We start from the raw sequence: 15,043 nt of genomic DNA, 5'->3' as shown, positions 1-15,043 counted from the left end.
ATTCAGCGTCAACACGGTTAAGCAGGTTCTTAAACCCACTTAGCCATGTGAGACTGGGTCCTGCCCATTGTGGCCGGTAGATCGCACCCTGTACTTTTTCCTTTGTTCTGTATTGTGTATTGTCAGAATTCCACCAATACCGTGACATAACAGCTTCTCTCTTCAACCTATTTTGTTTTTCCCCCCCTGCAGGCTCACCCTGAAATGGTTCTCACTTACCTTGGGGAACTGAAGTTAAGTGAGGTGGTGACCCAGACAGATCAGCAGTTACGTCTTGAGTCTTATTCCATGGATGGCCAGGGGAGGAACAGCAGTGTGGAAGAGGTCAGGAATTGAAAAACAAAGACTGAAATTATTTGCAAAGTCATGAAGACAGATCAAGTGCACGTGAAACAGTGCATGTAGATTCAACTTGTTTTGCTCTGAGAATTATCTGTTTGGCATTAGACAACTAATATCAAAGATTGATCTTGGGAGAAATGAGTTTTGATTCATGGAGCATTGGTACCAGTATTGGGAAAAGCGGTAGCTCTACCGCTTGGACCGCCCTGACCCGAATTGCGTTGGGACCAGTGGACTGGCAAATTGTACAATTTGTACAGGGCTGTAGAGGGGGCTTTAAACTAAATAGTGTGGGACAGGGTTCACATGAGGGAAGATTTGGGAAGTAATAGAAAAGCAAAAGGCAATAGTGGAGGATAGTGATACAGGTAATGATAGCCAGAGTGTGACAGGAAGGGACAGAGCCCGCAGGACAGAACCAGCAAATACGATGGGGAAAAATGGTAAAAAGACAGAACTCAAGGCTCTTTAACTGAATGCGTGTACTATTCAACACAAGATGGAAGATCAAGAATAGATTAATACAGAAAGAAATTCTAGGAAAACTAATGGCCGACAAGTTCTCTGGACCTGATGGCCTGCATTCTAGGGTCTTAAAGGAAGTGGCCGCAGAGATAGTGGATGAATTGGTTACAATCTTCCAAAGTCCCCTATGATCTGGAAATGTCTCAGTGGGTTGGAAAAGTTGAAATGTAACACCTCTGCTCAAGAAAAGAGGAAAACAGAGCAGGAATCTATTGGCCAGTTAATCCAACATCTGTCATTGAGAAAATGCTAGAATACATTGTTAAGAAGGTGGTGGCAGGACATCTAGAAAATCATAATCCCACCAGCTGGAGTCAAAATAGTTTACTGAAACTATCAGAGTTCTTTGGGGATATAACAAGCAGGTTGTGTCGTGTTATGTACTCTGGGATAACACAGGCTGCAACTGGATGCAGCTTTAACCAAAAGATACTAGTTCAATCTGATTTATTGAACCAATGGCACAGTTCTCTATGAGTTCGACTCTCTGCTAATCTAAGTGTGGTTAGTGACTGAACCAGACTAGCTCTTAGCCACATGCTGGAGGTGTGATACTGTACATACACCCTGACTCACTCTGTAGATGTTCATCAGTGGAAAGAAGTGGATTGAGAGTGCCTCGTGCCTTTTAGAACATAGAACATAGAAAATACAGCACAGAACAGGCCCTTCGGCCCACGATGTTGTGCCGAACCTTTGTCCTAGATTAATCATAGATTATCATTGAATTTACAGTGCAGAAGGAGGCCATTCGGCCCTTTGAGTCTGCACCGGCTCTTGGAAAGAGCACCCTACCCAAACTCAACACCTCCACCCAACACCAAGGGCAATTTTGGACATCAAGGACAATTTATCATTGGCCAATTCACCTAACCTGCACATCTTTGGACTGTGGGAGGAAACCGGAGCACCCGGAGGAAACCCACGCAGACACGGGGAGGACGTGCAGACTCCGCACAGACAGTGACCCAAGCCGGAATCGAACCTGGGACCCTGGAGCTGTGAAGCAATTGTGCTATCCACAATGTTACCGTGCTGCCCTTAAGAACAAATAAATCTACACTATATCATTTTACCGTAATCCATGTACCTATCCAATAGCTGCTTGAAGGTCCCTAATGTTTCCGACTCAACTACTTCCACAGGCAGTGCATTCCATGCCCCCACTACTCTCTGGGTAACCTACCTCTGATATCCCTCCTATATCTTCCATCTTTCACCTTAAATTTATGTCCCCTTGTAATGGTTTGTTCCACCCGGGGAAAAAGTCTCTGACTGTCTACTCTATCTATTCCCCTGATCACCTTATGAACCTCTATCAAGTCGCCCCTCATCCTTCTCCGTTCTAATGAGAAAAGGCCTAGCACCCTCAACCTTTCCTCGTAAGATCTACTCTCCATTCCAGGCAACATCCTGGTAAATCTTCTTTGCACCTTTTCCAAAGCTTCCACATCCTTCCTAAAATAAGGCGACCAGAACTGTACACAGTACTCCAAATGTGGCCTTACCAAAGTTTTGTACAGCTGCATCATCACCTCACGGCTCTTAAATTCAATCCCTCTGTTAATGAACGCGAGCACACCATAGGCCTTCCTCACAGCTCTATCCACTTGAGTGGCAACTTTCAAAGATGTATGAACATAGACCCCAAGATCTCTCTGCTCCTCCACATTGCCAAGAACTCTACCGTTAACCCTGTATTCCGCATTCATATTTGTCCTTCCAAAATGGACAACCTCACACTTTTCAGGGTTAAACTCCATCTGCCACTTCTCAGCCCAGCTCTGCATCCTATCTATGTCTCTTTGCAGCCGACAACAGCCCTCCTCACTATCCACAACTCCACCAATCTTCGTATCGTCTGCAAATTTACTGAGCTACCCTTCAACTCCTTCATCCAAGTCATTTATGAAAATCACAAACAGCAGAGGACCCAGAACTGATCCCTGCGGTACGCCACTGGTAACTGGGATCCAGGCTGAATATTTGCCATCCACCACCACTCTCTGACTTCTATCGGTTAGCCAGTTCGTTATCCAACTGACCAAATTTCCCACTATCCCATGCCTCCTTACTTTCTGCATAAGCCTACCATGGGGAACCTTATCAAGTGCCTTACTAAAATCCATGTACACTACATCCACTGCTTTACCTTCATCCACATGCTTGGTCACCTCCTCAAAGAATTCAATAAGACTTGTAAGGCAAGACCTACCCCTCACAAATCCGTGCTGATATCCTTAATCAAGCAGTGTCTTTCCAGATGCTCAGAAATCCTATCCTTCAGTACCCTTTCCATTACTTTGCCTACCACCGAAGTAAGACTAACTGGCCTGTAATTCCCAGGGTTATCCCTAGTCCCTTTTTTGAACAGGGGCACAACATTCGCCACTCTCCAATCCCCTGGTACCACCCCTGTTGACAGTGAGGACGAAAAGATCATTGCCAACGGCTCTGCAATTACATCTCTTGCTTCCCATAGAATCCTTGGATATATCCCGTCAGGCCCGGGGGACTTGTCTATCCTCAGGTTTTTCAAAATGCCCAATACATCTTCCTTCCTAACAAGTATTTCCTCGAGCTTACCACACTGTCCTCTCCAACAATATCGCCCCTCTCATTTGTAAATACCGAAGAAAAGTACTCGTTCAAGACCTCTCCTATCTCTTCAGACTCAATACACAATCTCCCGCTACTGTCTTTGATCGGACCTACCCTCGCTCTAGTCATTCTCATATTTCTCACATAGGTGTAAAAGGCCTTGGGGTTTTCCTTGATCCTACCCGCCAAAGATTGTTCATGCCCTCTCTTAGCTCTCCTAATCCCTTTCTTCAGTTCCCTCCTGGCTATCTTGTATCCCTCCAATGCCCTGTCTGAACTTTGTTTCCTCAGCCTTACATAAGTCTCCTTTTTCCTCTTAACAAGACATTCAACCTCTCTTGTCAACCATGGTTCCCTCACTCGACCATCTCTTCCCTGCCTGACAGGGACATACATATCAAGGACACGTAGCACCTGTTCCTTGAACAAGTTCCACATTTCACTTGTGTCCTTCCCTGCCAGCCTATGTTCCCACCTTATGCACTTCAATTCTTGTCTGACAACATCGTATTTACCCTTCCCCCAATTGTAAACCTTGCCCTGTTGCACGTACCTATCCCTCTCCATTACTAAAGTGAAAGTCACAGAATTGTGGTCACTATCTCCAAAATGCTCCCCCACTAACAAATCTATCATTTGCCCTGGTTCATTACCAAGTACTAAATCCAATATTGCCCCTCCTCTGGTCGGACAATCTACATACTGTGTTAGAAAAGCTTCCTGGACACACTGCACAAACACCACCCCATCCAAACTATTTGATCTAAAGAGTTTCCACTCAATATTTGGGAAGTTAAAGTCACCCATGACTACTACCCTATGACTTCTGCACCTTTCCAAAACCTGTTTCCCAATCTGTTCCTCCACATCTCTGCTACTATTGGGGGGCCTATAGAAAACTCCTAACAAGGTGACTGCTCCTTTCCTATTTCTGACTTCAACCCATACTACCTCAATAGGGTGATACTCCTCGAACTGCCTTTCTGCAGCTGTTATACTATCTCTAATTAATAATGCCACCCCCCCCACCTCTTTTACCACCCTCCCTAATCTTATTGAAACATCTATAACCAGGGACCTCCAACAACCATTTCTGCCCCTCTTCTATCCAAGTTTCCGTGATGGCCACCACATTGTAGTCCCAAGTACCGATCCATGCCTTAAGTTCACCCACCTTATTCCTGATGCTTCTTGAGTTGAAGTATACACACTTCAACCCATCTCCATGCCTGCAAGTACTCTCCTTTGTCAGTGTTCCCTTCCCCACTGCCTCATTACACGCTTTGGCGTCCTGAATATCGGCTACCTTAGTTGCTGGACTACAAATCCGGTTCCCATTCCCCTGCCAAATTAGTTGAAACCCTCCCGAAGAGTACTAGAAAACCTCCCTCCCAGGATATTGGTGCCCCTCTGGTTCAGATGCAACCCGTCCTGCTTGTACAGGTCCCACCTTCCCCAGAATGCGTTCCAATTATCCAAATACCTGAAGTCCTCCCTCCTACACCATTCCTGCAGCCACGTGTTCAACTGACTCTCTCCTTATTCCTAGCCTCGCTATCACGTGGCACCGGCAACAAACCAGAGATGACAACTCTGTCTGTCCTGGCTTTTAACTTCCAGCCTAACTCCCTAAACTTGTTTATTACCTCCACACCCCTTTTCCTACCTATGTCGTTGGTACCAATGTGCACCACGACTTCTGGCTGCTCCCCCTCCCCCTTAAGGATCCTGAAGACACGATCCGAGACATCCCTGGCCCTGGCACCCGGGAGGCAACATACCTTCCGGGAGTCGCTCGCGACCACAGAATCTCCTATCTATTCCCCTAACCATTGAATCTCCTACAACTATTGCTTTTCTATTCGCCCCCCTTCCCTTCTGAGCCCCAGAGCCAGACTCAGTGCCAGAGACCTGGCCGCTAGGGCCTTCCCCCGGTAGGTCATCCCCCCCAACAGCATCCAAAACGGTACACTTGTTTTGAAGGGGAACGGCCACGAGGGATCCCTGCACTGTCTGCCTGTTTGTTTTTTTCCCCCTGACTGTAACCCAGCTATTCTTGTCCTGTACCTTGGGTGTGGTTACCTCCCTGTAACTCTTCTCAATCACCCCCTCTGCCTCCCGGATGATCCGAAGTTCATCCAGCTTCAGCTCCAGTTCCCTAACACGGTCTTTGAGGAGCTGAAGTTGGGTGCACTTCCTGCAGGTATAGTCAGCGGGGACACCAGTGGTATCCCTCACCACCCACATCCTACAGGAGGAGCATGCAACTGGCCTAGCCTCCATCCCCTCTTACCTTACAGAATATAGCTGCCCTGTGGACTAACTAGATCTCCGCCCTCCGACTCTGCTCCCAGTCAGCTACACTTTCTGTAAACTCCTGGCTCTCTTCGCACTCTTTGCGGAAATGTCAGAAACAAAATGAAAGGAGCACCTTACTCCCTCCTCACCTAACTCCCTCGGTCACCAAACTCTTACTATAGCACCCAAATGCACCAAATTCAGCACTCCCTCGGTCACCAAACTCTTACTATAGCACCCAAATGCACCAAATTCAGCACTCCCTCGGTCACCAAACTCTTACTATAGCACTCAAATGCACCAAATTCAGCACTCAGTGCAAACAAAGTCTGCACTGTAGGGGATCACTTTTATACTGTGAATCTAGCCTCTGAAAACTGGCCTAATCCAATTAACTAATTAACAAGCTCCAGCTGCAAGTGCCTACAAGTAGAAGCCTGTTTAAAGCTGATTGAAAATTCACCTTCTTCTAAACCAAACAGCAACTTTTAAGTTAATTAACGAAATAAAAGAAAGACTAAACTTTAGATAAAAATGAAGCCTTATACTCCCTCGGTCACCAAACTCTTACTATAGCACTCAAAAAGCACCAAATTCAGCACTCAGTGCAAACAAAGTCTGCACTGTAGGGGATCACTGATTATAGAGAGATACCACCCCTGAGTGTCCTGCCTGCTCATTGGTCATGTCCTGTTCTCTGTGTTCATTAGCTGCCTGTCTGTATATCATTATCTGCATATCTGCATATCATGACATCTCCCCCCTTTTAAAAATGTTTTGTTGGCACATGGGAACATACTTACATGTGGTGGCATATATTAACATATTTACAAGCGGTGGCATATGTGAATGTATTTACATGTGAAGACAGCCGTCTAATGCGAGAAGACAGAACATAGCAAACAAAACAAATGTTCATAAGTCCAGTCTCTGGGGCTTGCTTATGATCCTTGTCAACCACCGGAGAGGTGGTGGTGGGGATGACAGCGCCTTGACAGGCAGGATGGAAGCCTGACTGGCGGTCTCGTAATTCAAGGTACCAGGAGATGGCAAAACAACGGACGGAAATGGAGAAGAAAGCGGTTGCAGGCAGGCAACTTTGCGCAGTGCCCGTCTGTTTCGTCGCACAACAGAACCATCAGCCATACGTACAACATACGTATGTCGAACAACGACAGCTGGAGCAGACCAACCACCATCTGATATCTTGATCCTGAGAGTGTCTGCCGGGGATAACACGGGCAAATCGGTGGCATGAGCATCATAGCCCTGCTTTTGCTGGTTTGGGAGCTGCTGCACCTTCTGCAGCACTGGGAGGTGATCCAGGTTGGGCAAGTGTATGGCTGGAAGTGTCGTCCGCAGGTCCCTGTTCATCAGGAGTTGAGCCTGCGACATGCCAGTGGACAGTGGGGTCACCCTGAACACAAGCAGCACAAGGTAGATGTCAGAAGCAGAATTCGCGGCCTTGCAGATGAGTTGTTTCACAATGTGCACCCCTTTTTCAACCTTCCCATTGGCCTGCGGATAGTGTGGGCTGGAAGTGACATGTTTGAACTTGGCAAACATAGACCACTCGTGGCTGTTGAAGCACGGGCCATTGTCACTCATGACAGTGAGTGGGAGACCATGCCTGGAGAACGTCTCCTTACAGGCCTTGATGACAGTCCAAGATGTGAGGTCTGAGAGCTTCACGACTTCAGGGTAGTTGGAGAAATCGTCAATAATCAACACGTAGTCATGACCATTCGCACGAAAGAGGTCGATGCCAACCTTGGACCACGGGGAGGTCTCGATTTCATGCTGCCGGAGCGTCTCCTTGCTCTGCGCTGGCTGGAAACGTTGACAGGTCGCACAGTTGAGGACCATGTTCGAGATGGCCTGGCGAATACCGGGTCAGTAGACAGCCTGCCTGGCTCTGCGTCTGCACTTCTCAACGCCCAGGTGTCCCTCATGGATTTGGCATGTCACCAAGCTCTGGAGACTGAGTGGAATGACAATCCGGTCCAGCTTGAGGAGGATACCATCAGTCACTGTCAGGTCATCCTTTACATTGTAAAATTGAGGGCACAGCCTTTTCTGCCAGCCATTGGCGAGGTGGTGCATGACACGCTGCAAGAGGGGGTCTTTGGCTGTCTGCTCGCGGATACGAACCACCTTCTCATCAGACGCCGGGATGGTGCTAGCACACAGCTGCACCTGTGATTCAATCTGCCGGATGATTTCCAGTGGTTCACTAGGCAATGTGATGAAGCGGGACAATGCATCAGCGATGATGAGCTCCTTGCCAGGCGTGTACACTAAGTCAAAGTCGTACCTTCTGAGTTTGAGGAGGATGCGCTGCAACCGAGGCGTCATGTCGTTCAGGTCCTTGTGGATAATGTGGACCAGAGGCCTGTGATCAGTCTCGACAGTGAATGTCGGCAGGCCGTAGACATAGTCGTGAAACTTGAGAATGCCAGTGAGAAGACCCAGGCATTCCTTCTCTATTTGCACATACCTTGTTTTGGTGGGCGTCATGGCCCTCGATGCGTAGGCTACCGGTGCCCAGGATGAAGTGTCATCGCGTTGAAGCAGCACCACACCGATGCCATCCTGGCTCGCATCTGTCGAGATCTTCGTCTCCCTGTCTGGGTCGAAAAATGCCAAGATGGGTGCAGTGGTGATCTTGGTTTTCAGCTCCAACCACTCTGTTTGATGTGCTACCTTCCACTCAAAGGAGTGGACTTTTTCACCAGGTTTCATAGGGCCGTGGTGTATGAGGCCAGGTTTAGGATGAACTGGCGCAGAAAATTGACCATGCCCAGGAAGCACAGCACCGCCTTCTGTCTTCAGGGACCTTCATGGCTTCGATGGCCTTGACCTTGTCTGTGTCCGGGCACACGCCCTGCTGAGAGATCTGGTCACCTAGGAACTTGAGTGTCGACATGCCAAAGCAACATTTGGACCTGTTCAACTTCAGGACATTGACATGGACACGGCGGAATACCTGCTGGAGACGGGAAACATGCTCTTCAGAGGTCGTGGACCATAAGATGATGTCGTCCACGTACACACGAACCCCTTCAATGCCCTCCATCACCTGCTCCATGATGCGATGGAAGATTTCCGATGCCGTGACAATGCCAAACGGCATGCGATTATAGCAGTATCTGCCAAACGGTGTGTTGAAGGTGCAGAACCTTCTGCTGAACTCATCCAGCTGGATTTGCCAAAATCCATGTGACGCATCTAACTTGGTGAAAAAACATGTGTGTGCCATCTCACTGGTGAGTTCCTCCCGCTTCGGAATGGGGTAGTGTTCACACATTATATTCTTATTGAGATTCTTGGGATCAATGCAGATGCGCAGGTCTCCCGAAGTGTTTCTAACACATACCATCGAGCTGACCCAGTCAATCGGTTCGGTTACCTTGGAAATGATGGCCTGTTGCTGAAGATCCTTGAGCTGTGCCTTCAGGCGATTCCTCAGCGGAGCCGGGACCCAGCGTGGTGCGTGGACCACTGGCTTGGCATCAGGTCGTAGCAGAATCTTGTATCGATATGGCAGCGGCCCATCCCGTCGAACACATCCAGATACTGAGCGAGGATGTTGTCAATGCCGGCCTGAAGATCCACATTGGAGGATGTCGTTGTGTAAGCCCGCTGCACGAGGTTCAGCTGCTTGCAGGCCTGCGCGCCAAGTCGGGACGCCCTGTCTGGCTTGACAATTTCAAAACGTAACCGTGCATGGGTGCTCCAGTTGGAGACGAGTAGATGGCAAGATCCCAGTGCCGTGATGGCATTTCCTTTGTAGCCCAGGTGCCTGCAGGCTGCTGGAAGGACCTTGGGGGGCTTCTTGATGCATTTGAAATCTGCCTGTGAGAGGAGGTTGGCAGAAGCACCAGTGTCCATCTTAAACTGGATGGAGCAGTGGTTGACCTGCATCACCGCACACCATTCGTCTGCAAAATCCACAGCGAGGATGGATTAAATTTGTGACGAGTTGGATGTGACATATTCACATTTGATATTAATGTCCACAGAGTAGGCGGATTCCAGGCATTCTTCCTCTGGATCCGTTGTGCTACCAGGATCAGAATCCTGTAATCGTTGTTGCACACTCTGAACGCTCCGTCGTTGGAATTGGGAGCGCTGGCCCCTGACTGGTGGTGCAGACCTGCACAAGGCTGCATAGTGTCCAGGCTTCCCGCAGTTTAAACATCGCCTGCCTCTTGCAGGGCAGTGTTTCTTTAACTGGGCGTTGCCGCAGTTCGAGCACATCATGACATCGGCGTCCTGATGCTCCGCGCGTCGTCGCACATGCGCAATGTGGGTGTCAGCCACTTCGTTATCCCGTTCGTATCGCGCATGCGTGGGGCCTCCGGAAAAGCACGCAAAATGGCCGCTTTCATCAATGCTGAGGGGCTGCATCCGGGAGATGGCCTGCACACTCTCTGCCTCGTGGGAGGCAAGTTTTCTCATTTTCAGCCGATTTATACTGGGCATAGCGATTTTTGGTGTGTTCATGCACTGTGCATGTTTCAATCGCGACTGGCAGGGTCATATGCTTGATTTTCAGTAGCTGCTCTCTCAGAGGATCAGAGTGAACTCCAAAAACGATTTGGTCTCTGATCATGGAGTCAGCAATATCACCAAAGTTGCAGGACAGTGCTAGCAGGCGGAGGTTAGTTAAGAAGGAGTTGAAAGATTCACCTTTACATTGTAGACGCTGTTTGAATATGTAGCGCTCGAAGATTTCATTGGTGTCCACTTCACAGTGACTGTCAAACTTGTCCAGGATGGTCTGAAACTTTGTCTTGTCCTGGTCTTCGGTGAAGTGAAAAGATTTGAAGTGTTCGAAGGCTTGATCACCCGCTGTTGAGAGGAGAAGCGCGATCTTCCTTGCATCAGACGCACCCACGGGGTCTGAAGCTTCGATGTATAGCAGAAACTTTTGCTTGAATGTCTGCCAGTTGGCACTGAGATTGTCGGAGGTCCTGAGCTGGTGAGGAGCCTGAATCTTCTCCATGGTGCCGGGATACATTCGCTGGTCGTCACGGAATGGACTGAGGTAAACCACCTAAATTAAGCAGTCTCCTGGCAGCATATCGTGTTATGTACTCTGGGATAACACGGTCTGCAACTGGATGCAGCTTTATCCAAAAGATACTCCAGACCTTGAAGTTAGTTCAATCTGATTTATTGAACCAGTAGCACAGTTAGCACAGTTATCTATGAGTTCGACTCTCTGCTAACCTAAGTGTGGTTACTCTGTCTGACTGAACCAGATGAGCTCTTAATCACGTGCTGGAGGTGTGATACTGTATATACACCCTGACTCACTCTGTAAATGTTCATCAGTGGAAAGAGGCGGAGTGTGAGCGCCGAATGCCTTTTATAGTGAGATACCACCCCTGAGTGTCCTGCCTGCTCATTGGTCATGTCCTGTTCTCTGTGTTCATTAGCTGCCTGTCTGTATATCATTATCTGCATGTCTGCATATCATGACAGGTTGGATAAAGGAGGATCAGTAGATGTAATGCATTTGGATTTCCAAAGGGCATTCAGTCAGGTGTTATATAAAAAGTTACTGCACAAGAAATGAGCTCTTGGTGTTGGGGGTGATATAACAGCATGGATAGAACATTGACCAACTAACAGGAAACAGTCAGGATAAATGAGTCATTTTCAAATTGGTAAATAATGGAGTGCCATCGGAATCAGTACTGTAGCCTCAACGATCGATATTAATGACTTAGATAAAGAGACCGTCTGTATTATAGAAAATGTGCTGATAATATAAAGATAGGTAGGAAAGCAAGATGTGTGGAGAATAAGGAAAGTCTACATAGGGATATTGTTAGGTTAAGTAAATATGCAAAAATTTGATGATGGGAGTATAGTTTTAAAAATAAAGGGGAGATTCTCCGTTTCAGAGACTAAGTGCTGACGTCAGGACAGAATCGGAGGACTTCTAGGACAGCAAAATTGGCGCTGCTCCCAGAGCAATTCATCAACTGTTAATGGGCTAGCACTGGCGGCGTGTGGAACACGATCGATTCCAATGAGAAACGGTGTCGGATATGTTGGAGTTGGGATTGACACTCAGGAGGCTGACAGGCTGCAGCCGCATATTAACATTGTGGCCCACACAAACCCATCCCAGCCAACAAGATGGCAGCCCGGAGAGCAGCATCCTGGTTTGCATATGCGGACCTGGAGATCCAGCTAGATGCAGTGGAGTCGAGGCGGGCTACCCTGTTCCCCGTGGTGGGAAGGAAGTTGCCACCCGCTGCCATAAACCGAGTTTGGGAGCAGGTGGCAGATGGAGCTGTGGGCTCTCACGTGCTCACCTGATGCCATTGGCTCCCTCTGGCATGTGTGTCACCACCCCCTCCGCACACCTCACCCTCACACCGAACTCACCCCCTCCCACCACCACCCCCACAGTCCCCTCCACCACCACCACCATCCCCACACCACCACCCCCCCCCTCCAGCACCACCACCCTTCCACCACCACCCAACCCAACCTGCGATCCAATCATGCGCCATGTCTTGTAGGATCTCCTGCCAATGAGGCGGGCCCTACTGGTGTCCCCTGCACCCAGCCACAACCACAACCCTAACCTCCAATCGGATAGCAGCGAGAAAGAAGACATGGGCAGTGTTGGGAGCCCTGTAACGTTAGCCCGAGACACCCCGGAGCACCAGTCTGGTAATTACACTGACTTCCCGACACAGCTGTCTCCAACACTCTCTGCCATCCAGCGACACCCACCTTGGTTGGACACTTTAGCGAAGAGGCTTCTGGGGCACTATCTGGTGTGCACCACACACATGCTGTGGTATGTGTGTCACCACCCCCTCCACACACACCACCCCCACACCGAACTCACCCCCACACCACCACCACCACCCCCCTCCCACCACCACCACTCCCACAGTCCCCTCCACCACCACCACCACCCCACACATCCCACACACCCACACTCCACTGCATCTATGGTGGAGGTAGGAACCCCCGAGTGGGTGGGTGGTCGGAGGATGGACTGACCCCAGGGACTAGCTGCCGTCCAGCCAGGTTTCAGGCTTCAGAAAGGGTGGTCTCATTAATAGTGTAAATGCAGTCACAAAGTCAGGGTCTGCATGTCGGGTTATCAGCAACCATCCAGTACCTGCAGGTGCAGTTGGAGGAGTCCAACCACCTGCAGGGGCAGGAGGTGGTGCCAACCATGTGTGCCACCCAGGTCAACACTGCACAGGTGGTGTCTGCAAAGGTATCGGCCATGGGTCAAGATGTCCAAGGCCTGGGGCACTCTGTGCTGGCATTGGCCGAGGTTCAGGACAGGGCTGTCCTGTCACAGACAGCTGCATGTTCAACGAGTGGAACCCCTTTCAGTTTGTGAAGACCGGCCCGTCATGGGCTAGTGCTTGTAGGGCAACATGCACCCTCTCGATCATCCCCTGGACCAAGGACATCTCGACGATGATGACAGATCCCACTGCCCAGGCATCCTGGCGGGCACGTTCCACACTGAATTTGGTGTATTGTGCCGACCGGGCATATAGGGCTCCATGATTACGCGGATGCACCTGTGCACCAAGGTCTGTGAGATTCCGGACAGCACGGCGTAAAGGTTCAGGGTGACCATCACCTTGACAACCAACGAGAGCAGGTGCCCACCCCCATACCACTGCAGTGCCAGATGCGCCATGAACTGGCAGATATGTCCCACTATCCCCCTGCTCAGCAGGAGCCTTTGACAGTATGCCTGGTCCGGCAGGTCCTCGAATGACAGGTGCTGGCGGCATACATGAGAGCCAATGCTTTGCCTCCTACCCACCTCCTCCGTGGCCTGTTGGGCGGCCGGCTCCCCATCCTCACCGACTGCCGCCTGTTCCTCTGGGGCAAGCTCCGCTGCTACAGGGTCCTCCTCTAGCAGCTCCACCTCCTACAGCCTCAGTGCATCCCCCAAGGCTGCGGTGACTAGAATGAAGGCCACCATTCCTGGTTGGATTCTGAATTCCATTGTCTGTAGGGGGTGAAAATCAGACATGTTAGCATGGTGCGTACTCCCGTGTCCAACCAGGACCACCGGGCGACACTGTGGCCAACGTTTGCAATGCAGACCCTGTCCCACGTCCCCTTCCCCCACCGATACCCACACCCGGCTGTTCCCCCTGGCCCTCCACACCCCTGGCCCCGCCGAAGCCTGGAACTGTGGGGTCCCTGGCACCTGTGCCTACTGCCAGGGGTGCCATTGGCTGTTGTAGGGGCTACAGAGTTCATTGCGCTTGGGTGGACCATGTGCTGCCTCGCCGGCGGGTGGCGGCCGGTTGTGGAGAGGGGGGGGTGTTGGGTGGGGGGTGGAATGTGGTGGTGGTGGGGTGGAGGGTGGGGTTGGTATGCTGGGTGGTTGGGTGGCTGTATGGTGGGGTGGGTGCACCCATAAAGCTGGTGTCGCTCTGCAAAACCACCGGCCATGGTGGGTGGTCAGTGGGGTGCGCAGCAAGATGGCTGCCTTGCAGGCCGCAGCAATGGCGGTGCATGCCTATGCGCTTCAGTCCCTTGGGGAGTCAACCTGACCTCACAGCCCATCCCCCGGTCACTTCCTGCTGCAACCCCCCACCACCCCATGCCCCAGCCAGCCCTGCCAGTGGCAGGTCCGGCAGCCAATGGTCATGCCTCTACATGTCCTACCTCCACTCTTCCCCTCATTGGTCACGGCTCCTGTTTCCCCATTTTTGAAACCACGAGTGAAACACGGCATCGGTAATTTCTCCAGGCGGTGGTGGAGCATCGCAGAGATCCCGGAGAAAACCGGGTCAGGCGGATAGCGTTTATTGTACATGCAGAATAGAACGCTGTCGAAGCACGAGCATGGCATTCTGACTGGCGCCTGGTGCCGGCCCTGTTTTTAGCCTCACGACCGTTTCTCCACCCAATCGCCTTTCCCTGATTCCGGCATCAGCAGACCGAGAATCCTGCCCAAGGAGTCTCCCATTTAAGATAGTGAATTGGAGGAATTTCTTCTCTCAAGAGGGTTGTTAATTTTTGGAATTTAAAAAATAAATCACTTCCTGGATGTGGGTGTTGTTGACTGGGCCATCATTTATCGCTCGGCCCTAATTACCTTTGGGAAGGTGAGGGTGAGCTGCCTTCTTGAACTGCTACAGTCCCTGTGGTGTCAGTACACCCACAGTGCTGTGAGTGAGGGAGTTCCAGGATTTTGACCCTCTTCCACAGAGAGTAGTGGAGACTGGGGACGGGATTCTCCCAGCCCCGCGCCGGGCCG

The 15,043-nt window shown here is 50.3% G+C and overlaps 1 protein-coding gene across 3 annotated transcripts in view; it reads left to right on the top strand.

Moving 5' to 3' along the window:
• Positions 1–15,043, top strand: part of LOC140384491 (doublecortin domain-containing protein 1-like) — an 871,034-nt gene that overhangs the window by 415,160 nt on the left and 440,831 nt on the right. For all 3 annotated transcript variants that reach the window (XM_072466241.1, XM_072466242.1, XM_072466243.1), the window contains one exon: positions 193–324. In XM_072466241.1, the coding sequence (XP_072322342.1) occupies positions 193–324 (132 nt within the window). The remainder of the gene's footprint in view (positions 1–192; positions 325–15,043) is intronic.

Source organism: Scyliorhinus torazame, chromosome 10 (assembly GCF_047496885.1).
Source record: "Scyliorhinus torazame isolate Kashiwa2021f chromosome 10, sScyTor2.1, whole genome shotgun sequence".
NCBI classification, from domain to species: domain Eukaryota; kingdom Metazoa; phylum Chordata; class Chondrichthyes; order Carcharhiniformes; family Scyliorhinidae; genus Scyliorhinus; species Scyliorhinus torazame.
This window is presented reverse-complemented; position numbering and strand designations above follow the sequence as displayed.